A 16,609-nucleotide genomic window follows, 5' to 3' on the forward strand; every position below is an offset into this window, starting at 1 on the left:
TTCCGCTGCGCTAGTATTTGGTTCTTGTAATGAACAAAAGGTCGGTGACCTAAAGACGCTTCCTCAAGCGCAAAGCTACGGCAGCTCCGCTGCAGGGAGGGTACGTGGAGAACGTCTACATTACGCTGCTATCCCGTACGACGAAGCTCAGAAGAACGAAGGTGAAGGTCAAAGTGAAGTACAAAAATCCCTTGGTACGGATGATTGCGTAAAGGATAGGTTCTTGGTCACGTTCACTGCTTATCCTTAAGCCATGCAATATAAATATTTATAATTAGTACCATCTCTTTGTTTTTCTTATCACTTAGTCAATGCTTCATCTGCGCAAGGAGCCGGCGACCCGGGCAAATACTGCCTCGGTAAAAATTGGTATTTATTATTGTAATATCGTTCTTGCATGATGTATGCATCACTTTATATCGCATGGTCAAACTGTATTTCAGCGATAAGCTTGGGAACCTTCTGTTACTCATTGTCTATACAGCCGGATTGATAGGAGCTGCAGCCTTGATGGCTCAGCCCATTCTACAAAATAAAGGATCACCTGAGCTGTAGTTGCCATTAGAAGCGGTAATTTACTTTGCTTTTTAAAAGCTGTAGCCAAAAGCTATAGCCTGCAACTTTGGCGTACTGATTCCAAGAGATTATTTTTCTTATCAAGAAAGTCTAAAGTAAACTTGCGAGTCTCTAATCGGCACAGAAATAAGAAAATAAATAGCAGTGAAAAGGATTTTTTGACTGATGGGCAAATGTTTTCACATTACCGTTGACTCCGTGACTGTTTACCCCCGACACGCTGAAGCTGAAGACGTGATCATCACTGTTGTCGATAATGGCTTGTGGCTTATCAAACTATAATGCACCACAAGTAAAACACAACAATTAAAACATTCTTTAAAAGCACCAGCTTAAAGCACAATTGCACAAACAAAGAGTTGTAGATGCGGGTGAGAGCCCTCTTCAGCATCATCCTCGGCTTTCCACAGCATAAATCGATACGGACGATACACTAGAAAGTAATTCTGTTAATATACATAGCAAACGACAAGTCAGAAGAATTTCAAGTGAGCCAAATTAAACCAAGGGAAACCTTAGTGTAGCGATCTCCCTCGATTTTTGAAGAAACATTGCCGATCCACAATGCGTGATAACGAAGACGGGCTGCAGCTTCCTCGTCTTCCTCTAGCTGCAATTTGCGCTTTGTCATATACACGCTCCGCTCGGGCTCGTACAAGTCGATTAAATCCTGATCGGTAGGAAGCGAGGATAAATAGTTCCACAAAACCTTTCTCACGCGTTTACTGGTAGGAGCGTCATCCACATATACCGCACCAAATTCCGTAAGTCCAAAGAGAAGAATTGCCCAGCGACCACGGACAACCGAAAACACGAGTGCCAACACCGCCACTATAACAAAAGCTGTGGCAGTCTTCCATGGATGTGTCCAATTAAATAGATTTTCAGCACAAGCTATAGCTCCACAAGCACGCCCTATTTCGTTTTGTAACTGTGCGAAAGTATCTTTCACTTTCCAAAAAGCGTCAAATAGGTTTGCGCCTAAGATTTTGGACTTTTCTTTTTCTACCATATTATCATACACAAAGTCAGAGAAACTGCGCATGACATGGCTAGTTGGGCGTTTAATTTGCGCCGACATTGGTCGAACAGGTGACATTTCGTGTGCCTCGGGGGTTTCATTCTTCAGAAGCGTACCATTCGACGACATTTCACTTCCTTCTGGAACTTGGAATTTTATTCGTACAAGCAAATAATTGTTCTCTAAACAATCCGGCCCTTGCGTGTTGCAAATTTTGAAATCTTTCGTGCTACTTACCGCTGAAAGCGTAGAGAGTGGAAGAAACAATTCACTTGAATCTTCACCTTGCTTTACATAATGTCGAAGTGGAATTGTTGCGGTTGCAGCAATCAAGTCTGGCGTCTCTTTAGCTTCGCCGTTCAGTGAAATGCACAAATCAAACTGTACAAGACCAGGAAACGACGACCATGGTACCAGATCGTCACGACCGGAGAAGTTTTTTCGAGATGCTTGTGGAATTGGAAAGTAGAAAGCATGGTGATCGACACCACAGCCAGAACTTGTCGTTAACACAGGTGATTCTTCAGCCAAGCTTTGCTGATATGACTTACATTGATCACAAATGCACAAGTTGGGATCATGGCGCCAAGACACATTGAAATTTCGGAACGGAAGTGTTTTTCGGAGCGTAACAAGTGGCAAGACGCCCACAGAGGACAGAGAGCGTTTGCGCCAGCTCAGCTTCCGACTTCTACCCACCACATCTGTGCAAGCGATCGTCGTTTCATCGTAGTTGGAAGGGATGAGTACCATGTCGCCAGTCTCAGAGACTTTATCGTTAGGACGATACTTGATACGAACATAAAAACCAAGCTTTGAGGATGATGTATCTTTTGAACGAGACTGCGATTGCATAAGTAAAGTGTCCATCTCTTCAGAAAGATGTGCTTCGTGCACAGCAACGTACAAATCTGCTAGTGGTCTGTACAGCTTTTGTGCTTCCTCGAGCTCACGTTCGTATTCTTTGTATGCAACCCAACGTACCATGAAAGCGCCTTCTAAGCGCAAATGTAGTCGATACAGCATGTACACTAAAATACCTCCAAAGATGTACGATAAAGCGTACTCCAAATCGGCAAATAAGCAAAGATATACAAACGAAACGAAAACCACTGCTGATTTCTTCCTATTCTTCCATGAAATGACACTGGCATACTCAGCATCAATTCCTTGGAAAAATTTCACTGCCCGGCCGAATCGTTCTATAGTAATACGCAGCGAATCCACCGAAAATTCTTTGTCTTCGCGCTCTAGTAGATTAGAGTCGTTATTGACCCCAACATGCAGTAGATCTTTCTTGTACTCTACATAATTCAAATCAATAAGTGCGAACCCAAGACAGACACCAGGTCGACCCTTTGATCCGATGGGCGGCAAAAGTTTGTAGTAATCTTTTTCATCCAGAAATGGCAAAATTGCCCACGAATTGTTTATTGCACCTTGATTTGCCTCATTATTTAGGCTGAAGCAGCGAAGTGGATCGCGTAATTTCTTTAGCAATTGATTTGTACGAATGAATTCATCCGCTTCACGTTGGAGAAGCTGAAAAAGCGTAACGTCCAGCTGTGCAATGCACTGGTCCGAATTGAAATCGATGACATCAATGCGGAAAGTTGAATTGGGATGACGAACCTTAAAGCACAACTTTTCCATATACATCGGGTCAGCACTTTTCAAGACGGGACTGGTCTCATGCACGATGCCGTCGAAGTGAAGTCGGCAGTAAGTATCTCCCTCAAAGACGTTTTTCGCATGAAAATCGTCTCGGCAATGTTTTGTGCACAAGTGTAAACCACAAAATTTCACGTACAGTTCCCCTAATGGACGCAATACGCCATTATTTAAAACAAGGTAATTAATACCTTTGCGCTCTTTCTCCTCTTGTCCAGCACCTAATAATTCTTGTGCAATACAGTCACACTTAAGTGTAGCCTTCATCATGCAGCTTTTGTGCACGTCAATCTCACAAAGTTCGCATCTGTAACCCCAGACGCTTTTCAGTGCATTCATGATAGAGCGATCACCTAATAACGCGCAGAAAAAATTTAGTCCATCCAGCAAGAGCTCCGCAAGAAATCGAACGTACACACTGCGCAAGTCGGCATTGCGAGACCGATCGATTTGAGCTGATGAACGCGGAACTTGTGCGAATTAATCGTGCTTATCTCTCCTTTTGTCGGTACAAACTCGATCGCCAGCATAATTTTGGGCTGCCCTGTGCTTTGAGTAAGCAATGCTCGAGACGACAAAGTAAACCACCGCTTTACTACGACATTGGGATACCGAAGTAACGGGCTCATATCCACCAGTGTACAAGCAACTTGATCGTCAGCGAGGTAGTTGTAATTGTAGACCTCGACTTCAAGCAACGGAATAGGCGTGATCGTACTGTTGTACATGTGTGAAAATTGCATCACATTTTCATGCGCAATGGTCCACATCGGATTGCGTCCACCATTTTCAACGGGCTTGGTTTGCATGGGTTCCTTCCATGGAAGCAACGATAGCTTTGCATACGGCGCTTGCTTGCCAATAAGCTGAGTTCCAGGTAATTCCATTGCGCGAAGGACAGTCACGTGGAAAGTACCCGGTCGATTCAAGCCCGACGCTGGAGTCTTTGACATGTTTAAAAATTCCTCGCGCGTTGTAATTTCCGGATGCTGCGCTAATACCTGGGCAGTGAACTGTGCACACCCTTGGTGTGTGACAATGCCCAGCTTTGGCCACCGGTACATATTACTTGAGGCATCGTCAGGCCACGAAACATCGCACGTGTCGCACGTATTCGGCTGTTTGTTAGTGTCTCCAATAATCTCTTCGATCGCGCCGCTTTCAAAGATCGGATCCATTTCCAGATACTGGTCCGGAGGCTCGGGTTTGCTATGCGCTGTCGAAGAATGAGGGCTCGTGTGCTCGTCCAATGTTTTCTGTAACTTTTTTAATGTCGGGTTTGTGACGTTCATCTTTTTGAATCGGGACCTAAGACGTATGCCATTCAAACAACATAGAAAGGTCATCGATAGAACCACTTCCGCATATACGAACAGACTCTTACAGAGCCGCGCTAATTGGTGTTGTAGCCTTTGAATTCATCATTTCCGCTGCGACCTCTTGATCACGGGTTGCAAACTTTTCCAGCAGCGCGTCCATCTCTTTCGTCGAACAGAGTCGCACGACATCGCGCTCTGATATCAACTTACCCAATTCTTCGTCGTTAGGTAGAACCTGCCCCGTTGACTCATTTAAAAAGTGTAAATTCTTATCTTCAAGCACATATGACAGTTTCCAATCAAACGCTGTTGACCTCAGCGACTGCGACTTATCGGCCACAACGCGTCGCTTTTTAGGGCCCTCACAGAGCCTGATTCAAAAAAGTAGTCGGAAGTGTGATAATTAGAAGTGATATAGAAACACTTACCAGAAGCTTATCAATGTAGAGCCCTCGGCGCTCTTCTTGCCTCGGAATCGAAGCTCCATCGCCGTTGATTGAAAGTTAGCAGCTGTGCTAAGTACGCCCGTACTTAACGGCACTTCAACTTAATAGATGATGACAAACAGCAGTGATGCCGAGACAGTGCTAGGCGAGGACTCGCCGTTGTCTCCTTGTATGTGGGAATACTCGTCGCACTCCGAAGATGGTCAGCAATTGGTGGGGCGGACAAAGATGGCACCGTGCTCCTCGCAAATTCCAGCTTCTCGAAATGGAGGTAAGGACCATGACCGGACTTTTTCGAACATTTTATCATAAAGGAATAGACTCTCCAATACAGGGGAATACGCGGCGAGAGCTGCAGCTTTCACCCGCATCACAACTTGATGTTCTTTCGCATATTAGTGAGCTGGCGGATGCTCACTCACGGCAAACATCTTTGGATCCAATTCGACATGCACAATGTACACATGTGTGGGCACCAGCCATTAACACGACAAAAAGAAAGATGTCTGCTACTAATATTACAGGGGTTTCTGCAAAAAAAGTGAAAAGGCAAAATATAGGAACCGTGAGGCCTTTGCACTCGCAAGCTGAGCGTCTAAGAAACGACATGATGGACTGGGAAACTTGCAGCGGTGCGTAAAAAATATAGTGCTTTATGCAAAACAGTGGTGACTAACTTTCTGTGCATAGAAGGAGACCTGCTCATGGTCGACTCTGAAGATGAGGAAAAGCATTGGGTATATTTTGACATCTCCGATAGCGATTATGATGCCTGAGCAAGAAGTTATTGGATTATGAATGCTCACCAATAAATTACAAAAACAAATATCCATGTCTACCTTGTATGCTACCCTGACTGCCACACAAATTTTCACAGTGGAATGTAGATATAAGACGACGTGACGTTGGCTATAAAGCTCGTGAACTCCACTGGGCGGCTGTCCAAGCTTTAATGCGGGCAGAGTTTCAAAATGTGAGCAAATCCTTGTTCTTGCAGATGGTATAGACCTCAACGCGTGAACAAACGTCGCAAAAGAGGTAGTGCACATCTTTACTAATCAAGAAAACGGTAGTTTCAAGCCTATTGGTTTTGGAACCACAAAAGACTGGATATGACATCTTAACCTCAACAGTATCTGTGCCTGGGTTTATTCTCAATCGTGTTTTTGGACAGCGCGAAGCTGCGAGCAAGTCCCGTTCAAAACTACAAAACAATCCTACACGTAAGCCCAGGCAAATGCAAGAGATTCAAGGCGTGAACATGGAGTGACGTGCTCTAACATGGTATGCTACTTTTCGGTTATTTCAAATATTTGACAATGTTCAGGTCCACATGCGTATGACGCCAGGCGAATTAATCAAGTCGTACTTTTGATGCTTCATCACGAGCAAGAATTGCATTGTCTTTCCTCCGTCCTGTAGTTGTGCTGGATGAAACTCCTACAAATCTGTTTATAATTATATTCTACTTTGTGCAACTGTTTTTGAGCCGTTGGAAAGATGTGTTTGAGTTAGTTGATGCCAAAAATATCGACAACTTGGATTCTTTTACGATTAATTAATTGACGCGTATCTCTCAGAAGGATGTATTCTTATTTACGTAACCTCACACTTCATATACAACTGTGAACAATTCTATGAATTTCAAATTGTGGTTGTCAATATTAAGAGCTACTAAAAGCATTGATACTAGTGAAGATGATAAGACTCCGTAAGATAAATCCGTGGTATTAGCCTCACGTGGAATTGGTAGATCATATAGATTCAGTATCAGATTAGATAGGATTCATTCTAGAATTGGAGAGCGTAACACATCTTGCTTACTCGTTACCTGATAGGATCTGTCCCTTGCTTGGATGGATCATACAGACCCACTCTCTGTGCGTTTGTTATCACAGGCTCCTTGAGCCCAAGCTTACTATGCGCAAGGTGCCCATCAACCACCTGTTTCCATTGATAGATTCATCTCTCAGTCCGTCGACTGAGAGATGAAATACTGTATCATATGTAAGGATAGATCGTAAGTTGTTCGATTGCCCGTCTTGGAAAATTAGACGCAGTTATTGAACTTGTGCTTACAAATGGTCTCAAAATTATAAGACTCAAGGCCCAGCAGCGGTAAGCGCTCGGCCGGAGTCATACACCAGCAATGAGAAGACACCTCAACGAACGCCCCAACCGGCTGTTGGTGGAAACACAACGGCACTCATGTGTTGCCGCTAATGCGTCATGCCAGTGAGACTTGGAATGAAAAGAATATCTGTTTGGTGGTATAAGGTCAAGAAGCGGTAATTTCTCGCCTGGAGGCGTTCATCATCCATGAAAGCGCATTGGTGAGACACCCCAGATCGGATGGTGAACCGTCACCACCTTTTACCACGACACACCTATGCTGAGCGTCCATTTCTTTAGGTACGGACGATGGAAATATTTTTTGGGGGATGAGGGAACTACACATGATCTATGGTTCATATGTAGCAATAAAGCTTTGCGCTTGCTGTTTCCACTTTTAGAGGCCGCACGCGAAAATGGACTTTTACATGCAGTATTGGTGCTAAAAAAATGCTCCCGATATGGATAGAGTTGATTCGCGAGTGTTCGCACCGCCTAATATGTAAACCATGTGCACTCGAAATTTTTGTCCACACGTCAATGGGGCGAGAAATAGCGGGCTGTGTCCAATGGTTGAGAGCTCTACTTGCTGCAATGGTGGTAGATGGCCACTTAGAGACTCTGGCAGCAATTATAATCTTAGATGGTTTCCAGACAGTAGCGGCTTGCAACGAGACCTTTCCGTCTACTAAATCGCTTACAATGAAGTGATGGGTGTCGGTTTTGTACTCCTACAGATGAAGAGGTTGTGAGTATCACGGCGCTACTCGGCAACCTTGAAAGTCATTTTTTTAGATATATGGGCCCGACACTTCTGTCACGCTTGTATAACTTCCATCTCCTGGACTTCCACCGGCTCTTGCAGCACGTAGGCCGTATTGCGCATGTTATGTTCTGCGTATTGTGAACTTCTTCGCTCTTCGTTGGGAGGCACGAAAAGTTAAACTCACACACAAAGATTATGTACTAGGAAAAAATAAATTCTTTGTAATGTGTGAAGTTCGTAATCAATGGACCCCGATTCTAATAGGACCAAATTGACTTAAAGAGTAGAGCTACAGTCCAGTTTTGTTAAAATCTTTGTTTCAGTTTTGTTTAATAACTCAGAAGCGTAGTACGATTACTCACGGCGGGCGACTGTTGAAGCATTGATGTTGCTTAAACGGAAACAGAATTCTCCTGATCTTAAACATCGTAAAATGCTGGCTAGTCCTGGACCTGCTCTAAGATGTGATCTCATCCGAGGTATAGATCACTTGAACGTCATGAGCCATGGATTGACCGGAAGCAAAAGTGACAAAACAGACATTTTACTCCTAGTGGAGCTTAGTTAGTCATGAACCCACTTCTATCATAAATCAAAAGCACTAGCGGCACAAAACTGTAAAGGCTTAATTCTGGACATTGTATTGTTCAAATTGTCAAACAAAGATATTGCTAAATACTTGGAGCAGAGCTTAGAACGGAGAAGCGGTATTGGGTGAAGGTCTGATGACGAGATGGAGCAAGGCACTTGTATATCGCGGTCTCCAGATGGTATCTCTACAGGGATAGGAATGAACAACGCCCCCCGAGGATATTTCCGGTTGAACGATCAATAACCGCTTTAAGCTGGTGCCTCCTGTACCAGAGCCGCCGGAGCTAAAGATCTACTGAAGACACAAGTCAAAGGCGAAATCTTAAGATCAGTAACGATGTATTATCCTTAGCAAAATGTTACGGCACCTCTCTACTTCTACTACCGTATGATCGCCTACCATGCGGAGCCGTAAAGCGCTACAGGTTTATAGCGAGAAAGATAATTCTCTTGTGAGCGGTGACAGAGGTATCCTAGGGTTTGTAAGTGTCCCTTTACTATCTCCATCTTGAGCTTTCATCGGTATTCTCAGGAGATGTATAGCAAAGTATTACTAGAAGGTGGAGTCATTAAAATTGTAATCTATGACGGAGGAGATGCTGAGCTTAAGGATGAGTCATTATTAAATACACTTGGAGAGCAACGGGTGCGAAGAGAAAGCCAGATATTCCTAAGGCATTGAAATGCTTTCATCCTTTGTTGTAAAAACAGTACGATTTGGTAACAAGAGAGTACGTAAAAAGAAAACAACTTACTTACAGAACCAAATATGTGACACACGTCAATGCATGCGTGACGTCATTAACACCTTCATCCATACAAATCCCGAAGCGTGGCCGGTAAGAAACAGTAAATCGGCTTGTTTGGCGTCGCCTTCTGTGTAAATAAGGCTAATAAAAGGTGATGAATCGTGCACGCCTATATTAAGCTCATACAGGCATTATCTCAGCTCAAGTACCAAGTTTTGGAAAGAATGTGCTGCTAAATAGGATAGTTAGCTGGATTTATTTAATGCCCTTTATCTGATTGGTAAGTAATTGTTCAATGCTCACGCGAGACAGCGACAGCCCTCTTACAACGTTGCGTGCTTAATGTGGGATGCTCTGCACAAACTTGTTTCGTCGATAAAATTGTTGTTCATAGGTGTGCGTTAGCACGAAGAGTTAAATATGGAGAACGACGCTAAGCACCTGCTAGCAATGCTCGAGTGTATGCGCTTAAAAAATTGCTTGCCAATGAAGACTGTGTGGCGCCTTTGGCGCGGGCGGCATTTATTTGATAAGTTGCTTCATGTCATGCCACCAGATCTGATAACGATTCTGATTATCCTAAATTGATCATTCATAATGGATTGATGGTGACTTGGCCTTGTCGCGCACAAGTATGGATCAATCTTTGCCGGTGTAGCATTTTCCCTCACCGATTCCCTAAGGAAGGATATAAATGGTGCTGGGCCACGGCGGAAGTGGTGGCCTTTACGCCTGTGAATAAAGCCCAGACGAGGCCCAGTTCTGCATTTTTCAAATTCGGATACAGATCGACCATTCCATTTCGTCTGTAACAATTAATAAATTGCCTAAAAATGTGCTTTACTTCAAGCAGATGTCGATGGACATGAAAGCGTGATTGTATGTAATCTCGCTAGCTCAAAGCGTTGCAGAGATAATAGTTTTTTCACGAAAATAAACTACTTGCAATGAAGGTTTTCCCAAATTCAGGGTGCAAGGGTTTGGCTGGAAACTCTTTATAATCTGCAGATCATAAGTCATTGCGCACAGTGACGAAGTCACCAATTTTCTTTAAAAAAGGGCAAGATGGTCATCTTTCACCGCCATGCATACCTTGGAGTAAAAGTACAAGCCAAGTCGAAATTTGTTCGTGGTGGATGCATCTGCTCTAGACAACGGATCCCAACGTGTCTGCAAAATTTGGTTGCTCAATTCTAAAGCAGCAGCAACGTCAACTATACTAAAGCGATCGCCACGTTGCTGGTAATCTTGATTACACATCATCTGCATATCTGGTCCGGAAGACGAGCTGCAGTCTGTCTGATTGACCAAGATACCCTGCATTGAAGCTGCAAAAACGTCAACGTTTCCTGAAATATCGCCATATTATTGGCAGCTGCGATAACACAACACCTTCTTATCTGCCCTAGACAACGGGTTTTTAAGTGTCTGAAAAAACTCAATGGCACAGTTCTAAAGCGGCGGCAACGTCAACCGCGCTAGAACTATCGACATGACGGTGACAGCTGCGATAACACGTCACCTGCTTTTCTGGTCCAGAAGGCGAGCTATAGTGTGTCTGATCAATAAGACACACTGCATTAAAGCGTCAAAAACATCAACAGTACTTAAACTATCGCCACATTGTTAAAAGCTGCAATAACACTACATCAGCTTATCTGCTCTAGACAGCGGGTACCAACGTGTCTGACGAATCTGTTTGCACAGTTCAAAAACGACAGCAGAATTGCGCAAAAAGTATCGACACGTTGTTGGTAGCCGCGTTAACACGATACCTGTTATTCTGGTCCAAAAGACGAGCTACAGTGTGTCCGATCGAACAAGATACACCGCATTAAAGGGGCAGAAACGTCAATTGTATAAAAACCTCTACGTTGTTTAAAGCTGCAATTAATAAAAAAGCACTTGAGCGCTAGATGTCAATATACAAAGTCAATATTGTAATGGCCCTTAGTTCGCTATACTACCTCTAAGCCTATCTATAATTGTCTACCAAATATTCTACTGGATTATTAACTGGATTTATTATGCACTTGCGGATATCCTCCTTGTTGGACACTTCACTGGATACTTGGCTTACTCACGTAACAGCAACCTTCGCAATCTAGCCTGTCCGGACCGTTGATATCGATGTCTACCGGTTTGCAGCTGCTCGTCGAAACGCTTCATTGGCCGTACTTGTCTGCACGACGAGGCGCATCTTCAATAATACTCCCACTGGACTCGGCGCTATTTGGCGCTTGAATACTCAGCAATTTACGAAGAAATTCAAGCTGGACCGCAGTAATTGGCTTGGTCATCATGTTGGCCTTTATGTCTTTACTAAAAGAGAGCTGCACTATCACTTGTCACCTTGGACCATTCCACGCACAAAGTGGTAGCGAATGTCGATGTGCTTGATTCGTTAGTGAAATTCGGGATGTTTTGGCCAGAGCAATGAAGCCTTGATTGTCTTCAAATATCTTGACTGTGTCCTCGTCTTTCCTCTTGCAAAGCTCACAAGAAATTGCTTTGATCCAATTCATTTCATGAGTTGCTTCTGTTATGGCCATGTACTCCGCTTCTGTCGGTGACAGCTCTACCATACTTTGCTTCTTGCTATCCCAACTTATGCATCCGCCAAACGCGTATCCACTTGTACTGCGCCGAGTCTCAATACCACCAGCCCGATCCGCATCCGAATAGCCATATAGTCCTTCTTATCTTGTTGCTTGAAATTTGAAGCCAAAAGTCTTGGCCCCTTGGATGTATCAAAACACGCTTGAGTGCTTGCCAATGAGTGAGACACGTACCTTTCGCATACTGGCTAAGAACTTCTACTGCAGCGATAAGGTCCAGCCTAGTCCCAATCATCAGGTACATGAGGCAACCGACGGCATTGCGAGATGGTACATTCATCATGGTCTCTTTGTGCTTGCTTGAAGCCGCGTTCATACATAGTCTTGGTAAATTTGAGTCCTGGATCCTGAAAAGTCTTGACCGGATTGCTTTTTTCCATGCTGACCTTTTTCAAAATATCATTGGCAAACTAGGTCTGACGCATTGGGATATTTCCAGCAGATTTATCTTGTTCAATCACAACGCCAAGAAAATACCTGAGCCAGCCCAAATCCGTCATATCAAAACGTTCGCTGAGTGCGTTCTTCGTTGACTTGATTAACCCATCATTGTTACTTGCGATCACTAGGTTGTCATCGTAAAGAGCCACAAACATCATGTAATGGACATTTTCTTACGTAGATGCAGTGGTCGACCAAACTCTTCTTGAACCCCAGCTTTAGCATAAACTTATCGATGGTCTGGCTCCACATTTGGGGTGAATACTTCAAACCATACAACGAACGCTTGAGATGACAAACATGATCTGGGTGCTCTTCATCTATGTAATCGCCCGGCTGCACAATGTAAATGTTTTCGTCAAGCGATCTAACCAAAATTGCAGTCTTAACGTCCATCTGGTGCACACTTAGGCAATACTTGGTCGCAAGACTGAAAGGAATTTTAAGGAATTTTAATGGATGTAGACTTGGCCACTGGCGCAAAAGTTTCTTCATAGTCGACGCCATACTTCTGCAGAAACCCTTTGGCCACAAGCTGTGCCTTGAAGCACTCGATCTTTCCCAGCTGAATTTCTTTAGTGCGAAAGACCCATCTACAGCCAAGTGCTTTTTGATCCTTTGGTATTGGCACAAGCGTGCAAGTCTTGTTCTTTTGAAGCGACTGGATTTCTGAGTCGTATGCCTCTTTTCACTTGCCTACGTCGCTGAATTCCATGGCCGACTTGAACGTTGTCGACATTTCACCCACTGAGTCCATGACGTAGGCCGCTTCAAAGTCTTGAGCTGCAGCTGACCTTTCTTCAAAAGATCGAAAACGTCTTGATTGCTTCGGCCTAGATACTTCGACAGCTTTTCCAAGAGACTCTGAACGGTTGTGACGTTTGCTGCCAGATGCAAAATCTTTTTTAAGCGCAGCATCATCGTCATCTTCATTATCCGTCTCATCAGACTGTGACGACATTTGCTCTTCTTCATCCTGTATAACAACCTCGTGTTGATCAGTGCGCTCTGCGCCGTCAAACACGATCTTCATAAACTGAGCATCACGACTAACCAGCAAGCGGCCACTTCGATGTCTTCGATTCGATACGCTTTTTCATGATCCAAATTACTAAGAAATCGACAGCGGACTGACTTGGCGCCGAACTCGGATCGCTTTTCTTTTGACAAGTTGACATACGCATGGCAACCGAACTTTTTAAGATTTGCCATTAACGGCTTTTTGCCAGTCCAAACTTGATAGGGCGATTTGTCATGCATCGTCGCTCGAGCTGGATATCTATTGCGGAAAAATGCGGTAGTCACTACAGCTTCGCAACCTTCGACAAACTAGCATGTTCCATCATGCATCCAGCCGAATCTACTAAAGTCTGATTTATTCGTTCAGCATCACCATCCAATTGAGATGTGTACGGTGATGTGACCTTTTGTACAATGTCGCGCTTTGGGCAAAAGTTGGTCATTGCCGCAGAACTATATTCACCGCCATTGTTGCTTCAATTATATTTGACCCTCCTGCTAGTTTGGGTCTCGGCAAACGCAACATAGACTGCAAACTTATTAAATACTTCGGACTTGGTCTTCAACAGGTACACAGCACATAAATGGAAAATATTCGTCAAGAATAGCGTTTCCCACTAAATGTTGAAGTCAGCATTGGCCCACAGACGTCAATATGCACGACTTCAAGCACTTTTTGGGCCCGTTTGACACAAGACTTTGTTAAACATACATTTGTTTGCTTTTCCAGTGCACAGTCATCGCATGGCTCTAACTGCATTACCGAGGTCAATGTAATCCCGGTATCAGAACCATTCTTTACGATAGCTTTTATGCCGCCATGGCCTATGTGACCAAGTCGAAGGTGCCAGAGGTACGAAGTGGTGCCCTCATGGCATCCCAACAATCTTGTCACGTTGACCTCATTGGGTAGAATTGGCTTCATGCAAAGTCTTCACGCTCAGCTTTCATTGAAGACCTTTGATCATGCAACCTAGAACAAGTTGAGTGAAAGCTTTGGAATGTGCCAGACGAAAGTAAGAATCCCTCCTTTCATCCCACGCGCCATCTTCATTGATATTACAATGTCGCCTTTCTTGTTGCTTGTATAATGCCGTCGTCATTAAAGATGCACGCTGAAAAAGGGCAATCTTCTTGTAATTCTTCATGTCCTCATTCGAATACGTCATGTGTTGTGTCGCTCCCAAGCCAACGAACCACACGCAGCTTGACTTGGCAACACAGCAACCGGAAATAGGTAGCTGCTACAATCATCATTGTTTTGCACAATATCTCATGCTGTGGTCCTTTTCGTTCGTCGTTCTCGCAAATTCGAGTGGGGCACTTATGTATCTAATACCCATGTTTCCCACAGTAGTGACACGGACCATTAGTTTCTACTGGCGCTTGTCGCCCTTTGCATCTTCCATTGTCTAGTAACAAGCGCTTCACCATGTCCGTGTTCGGCCTCCTCGATACCGCCACCTTGTTCTTTACGCTTCACATCCTCGTGTAAAAGCCGAGACGTCATCAGCTCCCACGCCAGCGAGTCCGCTCTTGACTCCAGCGCCATCATAAGAAATGAGTAAGAATCACTGAGACTCCTAAGAAACGCGGTATCCAAGTTGTCCTCGCTGACCGGAGCGCCCACAGCGCCAAACAGCTCCGCCAGCTTCTTAATCTTGTCAATGTGCTCCAGCACATCATCACCTTCACTCATCATTGTCGTGAAGAAGCGTCGACGAAGAAAATATTTGTTGGCTAAGCTTTTCTTCTCGAAATGCGACTACATACGTGACCATACATCATGCGCACCATTCGCTGAGCGTAACAAAGGCAGTTGCAAATCCTCCATCGCAAGACAAATCATCGCCATAGCCTTGCGCGACTTCCTCTTGAACGTTGACTGCTCCAGCGAGGTGGCGTAGTGCTCAAACTTGACGTCTCCAAAAACGACTTCCCACAAGTCATGTCCCTCAAGTATCATTTGCATCTTGAGCTTCCAGGTTTCGAAATTTGTTCTGTCGACCTTGTCAATGCGGTTGGGGGCGGAAGGATCTATTGCAAAGGCGAAGATGTAGTTGAGGCAGAGTCTGCGCGGCTCGGGCTTATCACCTGATAATGAGGCACTTGAGCACTAGATGATAAAATACAAAGTAAATACATTATAGGTTTTAGTTTGCTGTGCTACCTCTAAACCTATCTCGAATATTCTTTCAATAAGTCTACTAATTTCTTAACTAGAGTTATGTACGCTTGAATCGCTTGTTGATAGCCTCATTGCTGGATACTTCACTGGATACTTGGCCAACCCACGAATCCTCAACTTGTTGAAAAAAACTGTCTACACCAGTGGTATCAATATCTACCGGGTGGCGGCTACTCGTCGAAACGTTTCCTTGACACCACTAGTCTGCACGACGAGGTGCATCTCCAACAACAGCGATACCATCATACCTACTTATCTGCTCTAGACAAGGTTTTTTTAACGTATCTGAGAAATTTGGATTGACAGTTCTTAAGCGGCAGACGCGTCAAGCGCACTAAATCTATCGACACGTTGTAGGCAACTGTGATAACACCACATCTGCTAATCAGCTCTAGACAGCAGGTTCCAACGTGTCTGAAAAACTTGGTTGCAGAGTTCTAAACGGCAGCAACGTTAACTTCTCCAAAACTATCGACACGTTGTTGATAGCTGCGATAACACGTCATCTGCTTATCTGGTCCAGACGTCGAGCTACGGTGTGTCAGATCGATCAAGATATACCACATTTAAGCAGCAAAAATGTCAACTGTACATCGCAATAAAAGCGGTAAAAATGTCATTCGTACAAGCAATTGACAAATTTTGTTGGTAGCTGCGATAACATCTGTTTATCTGCCCAAAACTTTATTGCACAATTTTAAAGCGCCGGTAATGTCAATCGCACTAGAACTATCGACATGTTCCTGAAACTTTGGTGGAACTTCACATGCTTATCTGCTCTAGACAACAGGATGTAACATGTTTAAAGACTAAGATGCGCAATTATAAAGCAGCAGCAACTTGAACCGCACCAACAACATCGACACGTTATTGGTAGCTGCGATTACACGTCACATGCTTATCTGGTCCAGAAGACGAGCTACAGTAAGTCTGATCGGTCAAGACAGTCCGCATTAAGGCGTTAAAAATGTCAACAGTACTTCAACTATCGCCAAATTATTGGCAGCTGCGATAACATCACATGCCCTAAGAAAGGGTTCCAGCGTGTCCAAAAAACTTGATTGCACAATTTTAAAGCGGCTGCCACGTCA

General features: G+C 44.1%; 4 protein-coding genes across 4 annotated transcripts; 1 reads left to right on the top strand and 3 right to left on the bottom strand.

Annotated features, from left to right (window-relative positions):
- Positions 1 to 908: 908 nt before the first annotated feature.
- On the bottom strand, positions 909 to 5,074 carry PHALS_00142 (Protein kinase C-like, phorbol ester/diacylglycerol binding; the record flags this gene model as incomplete). The annotated part of the gene is made up of 5 exons (XM_024728336.1): positions 909 to 1,022; positions 1,091 to 3,621; positions 3,684 to 4,576; positions 4,653 to 4,958; positions 5,016 to 5,074. The coding sequence occupies 5 exons, from the start codon at positions 5,072 to 5,074 to the stop codon at positions 909 to 911; spliced, it is 3,903 nt and encodes a 1,300-aa protein (XP_024572181.1).
- Positions 5,075 to 5,144: 70 nt separating this feature from the next.
- PHALS_00143 (uncharacterized protein) lies at positions 5,145 to 5,809 on the top strand (the record flags this gene model as incomplete). The annotated part of the gene is made up of 4 exons (XM_024728347.1): positions 5,145 to 5,304; positions 5,354 to 5,491; positions 5,558 to 5,665; positions 5,724 to 5,809. 4 exons carry the CDS (start codon positions 5,145 to 5,147, stop codon positions 5,807 to 5,809), a joined length of 492 nt encoding a protein of 163 aa, XP_024572182.1.
- A 7,189-nt stretch (positions 5,810 to 12,998) lies between these two features.
- Positions 12,999 to 13,570, bottom strand: PHALS_00144 (FOG: Transposon-encoded proteins with TYA, reverse transcriptase, integrase domains in various combinations; the record flags this gene model as incomplete). Its single annotated transcript, XM_024728359.1, has 2 exons — positions 12,999 to 13,386; positions 13,446 to 13,570. 2 exons carry the CDS (start codon positions 13,568 to 13,570, stop codon positions 12,999 to 13,001), a joined length of 513 nt encoding a protein of 170 aa, XP_024572183.1.
- Positions 13,571 to 14,699: 1,129 nt separating this feature from the next.
- On the bottom strand, positions 14,700 to 15,032 carry PHALS_00145 (uncharacterized protein; the record flags this gene model as incomplete). Its single annotated transcript, XM_024728370.1, has 1 exon — positions 14,700 to 15,032. The coding sequence occupies one exon, from the start codon at positions 15,030 to 15,032 to the stop codon at positions 14,700 to 14,702; it is 333 nt and encodes a 110-aa protein (XP_024572184.1).
- Between the last annotated feature and the right edge of the window lie 1,577 nt (positions 15,033 to 16,609).

This window comes from Plasmopara halstedii (assembly GCF_900000015.1).
Source record: "Plasmopara halstedii genome assembly, contig: Scaffold_110, whole genome shotgun sequence".
In the NCBI taxonomy this organism is placed as follows: domain Eukaryota; phylum Oomycota; class Peronosporomycetes; order Peronosporales; family Peronosporaceae; genus Plasmopara; species Plasmopara halstedii.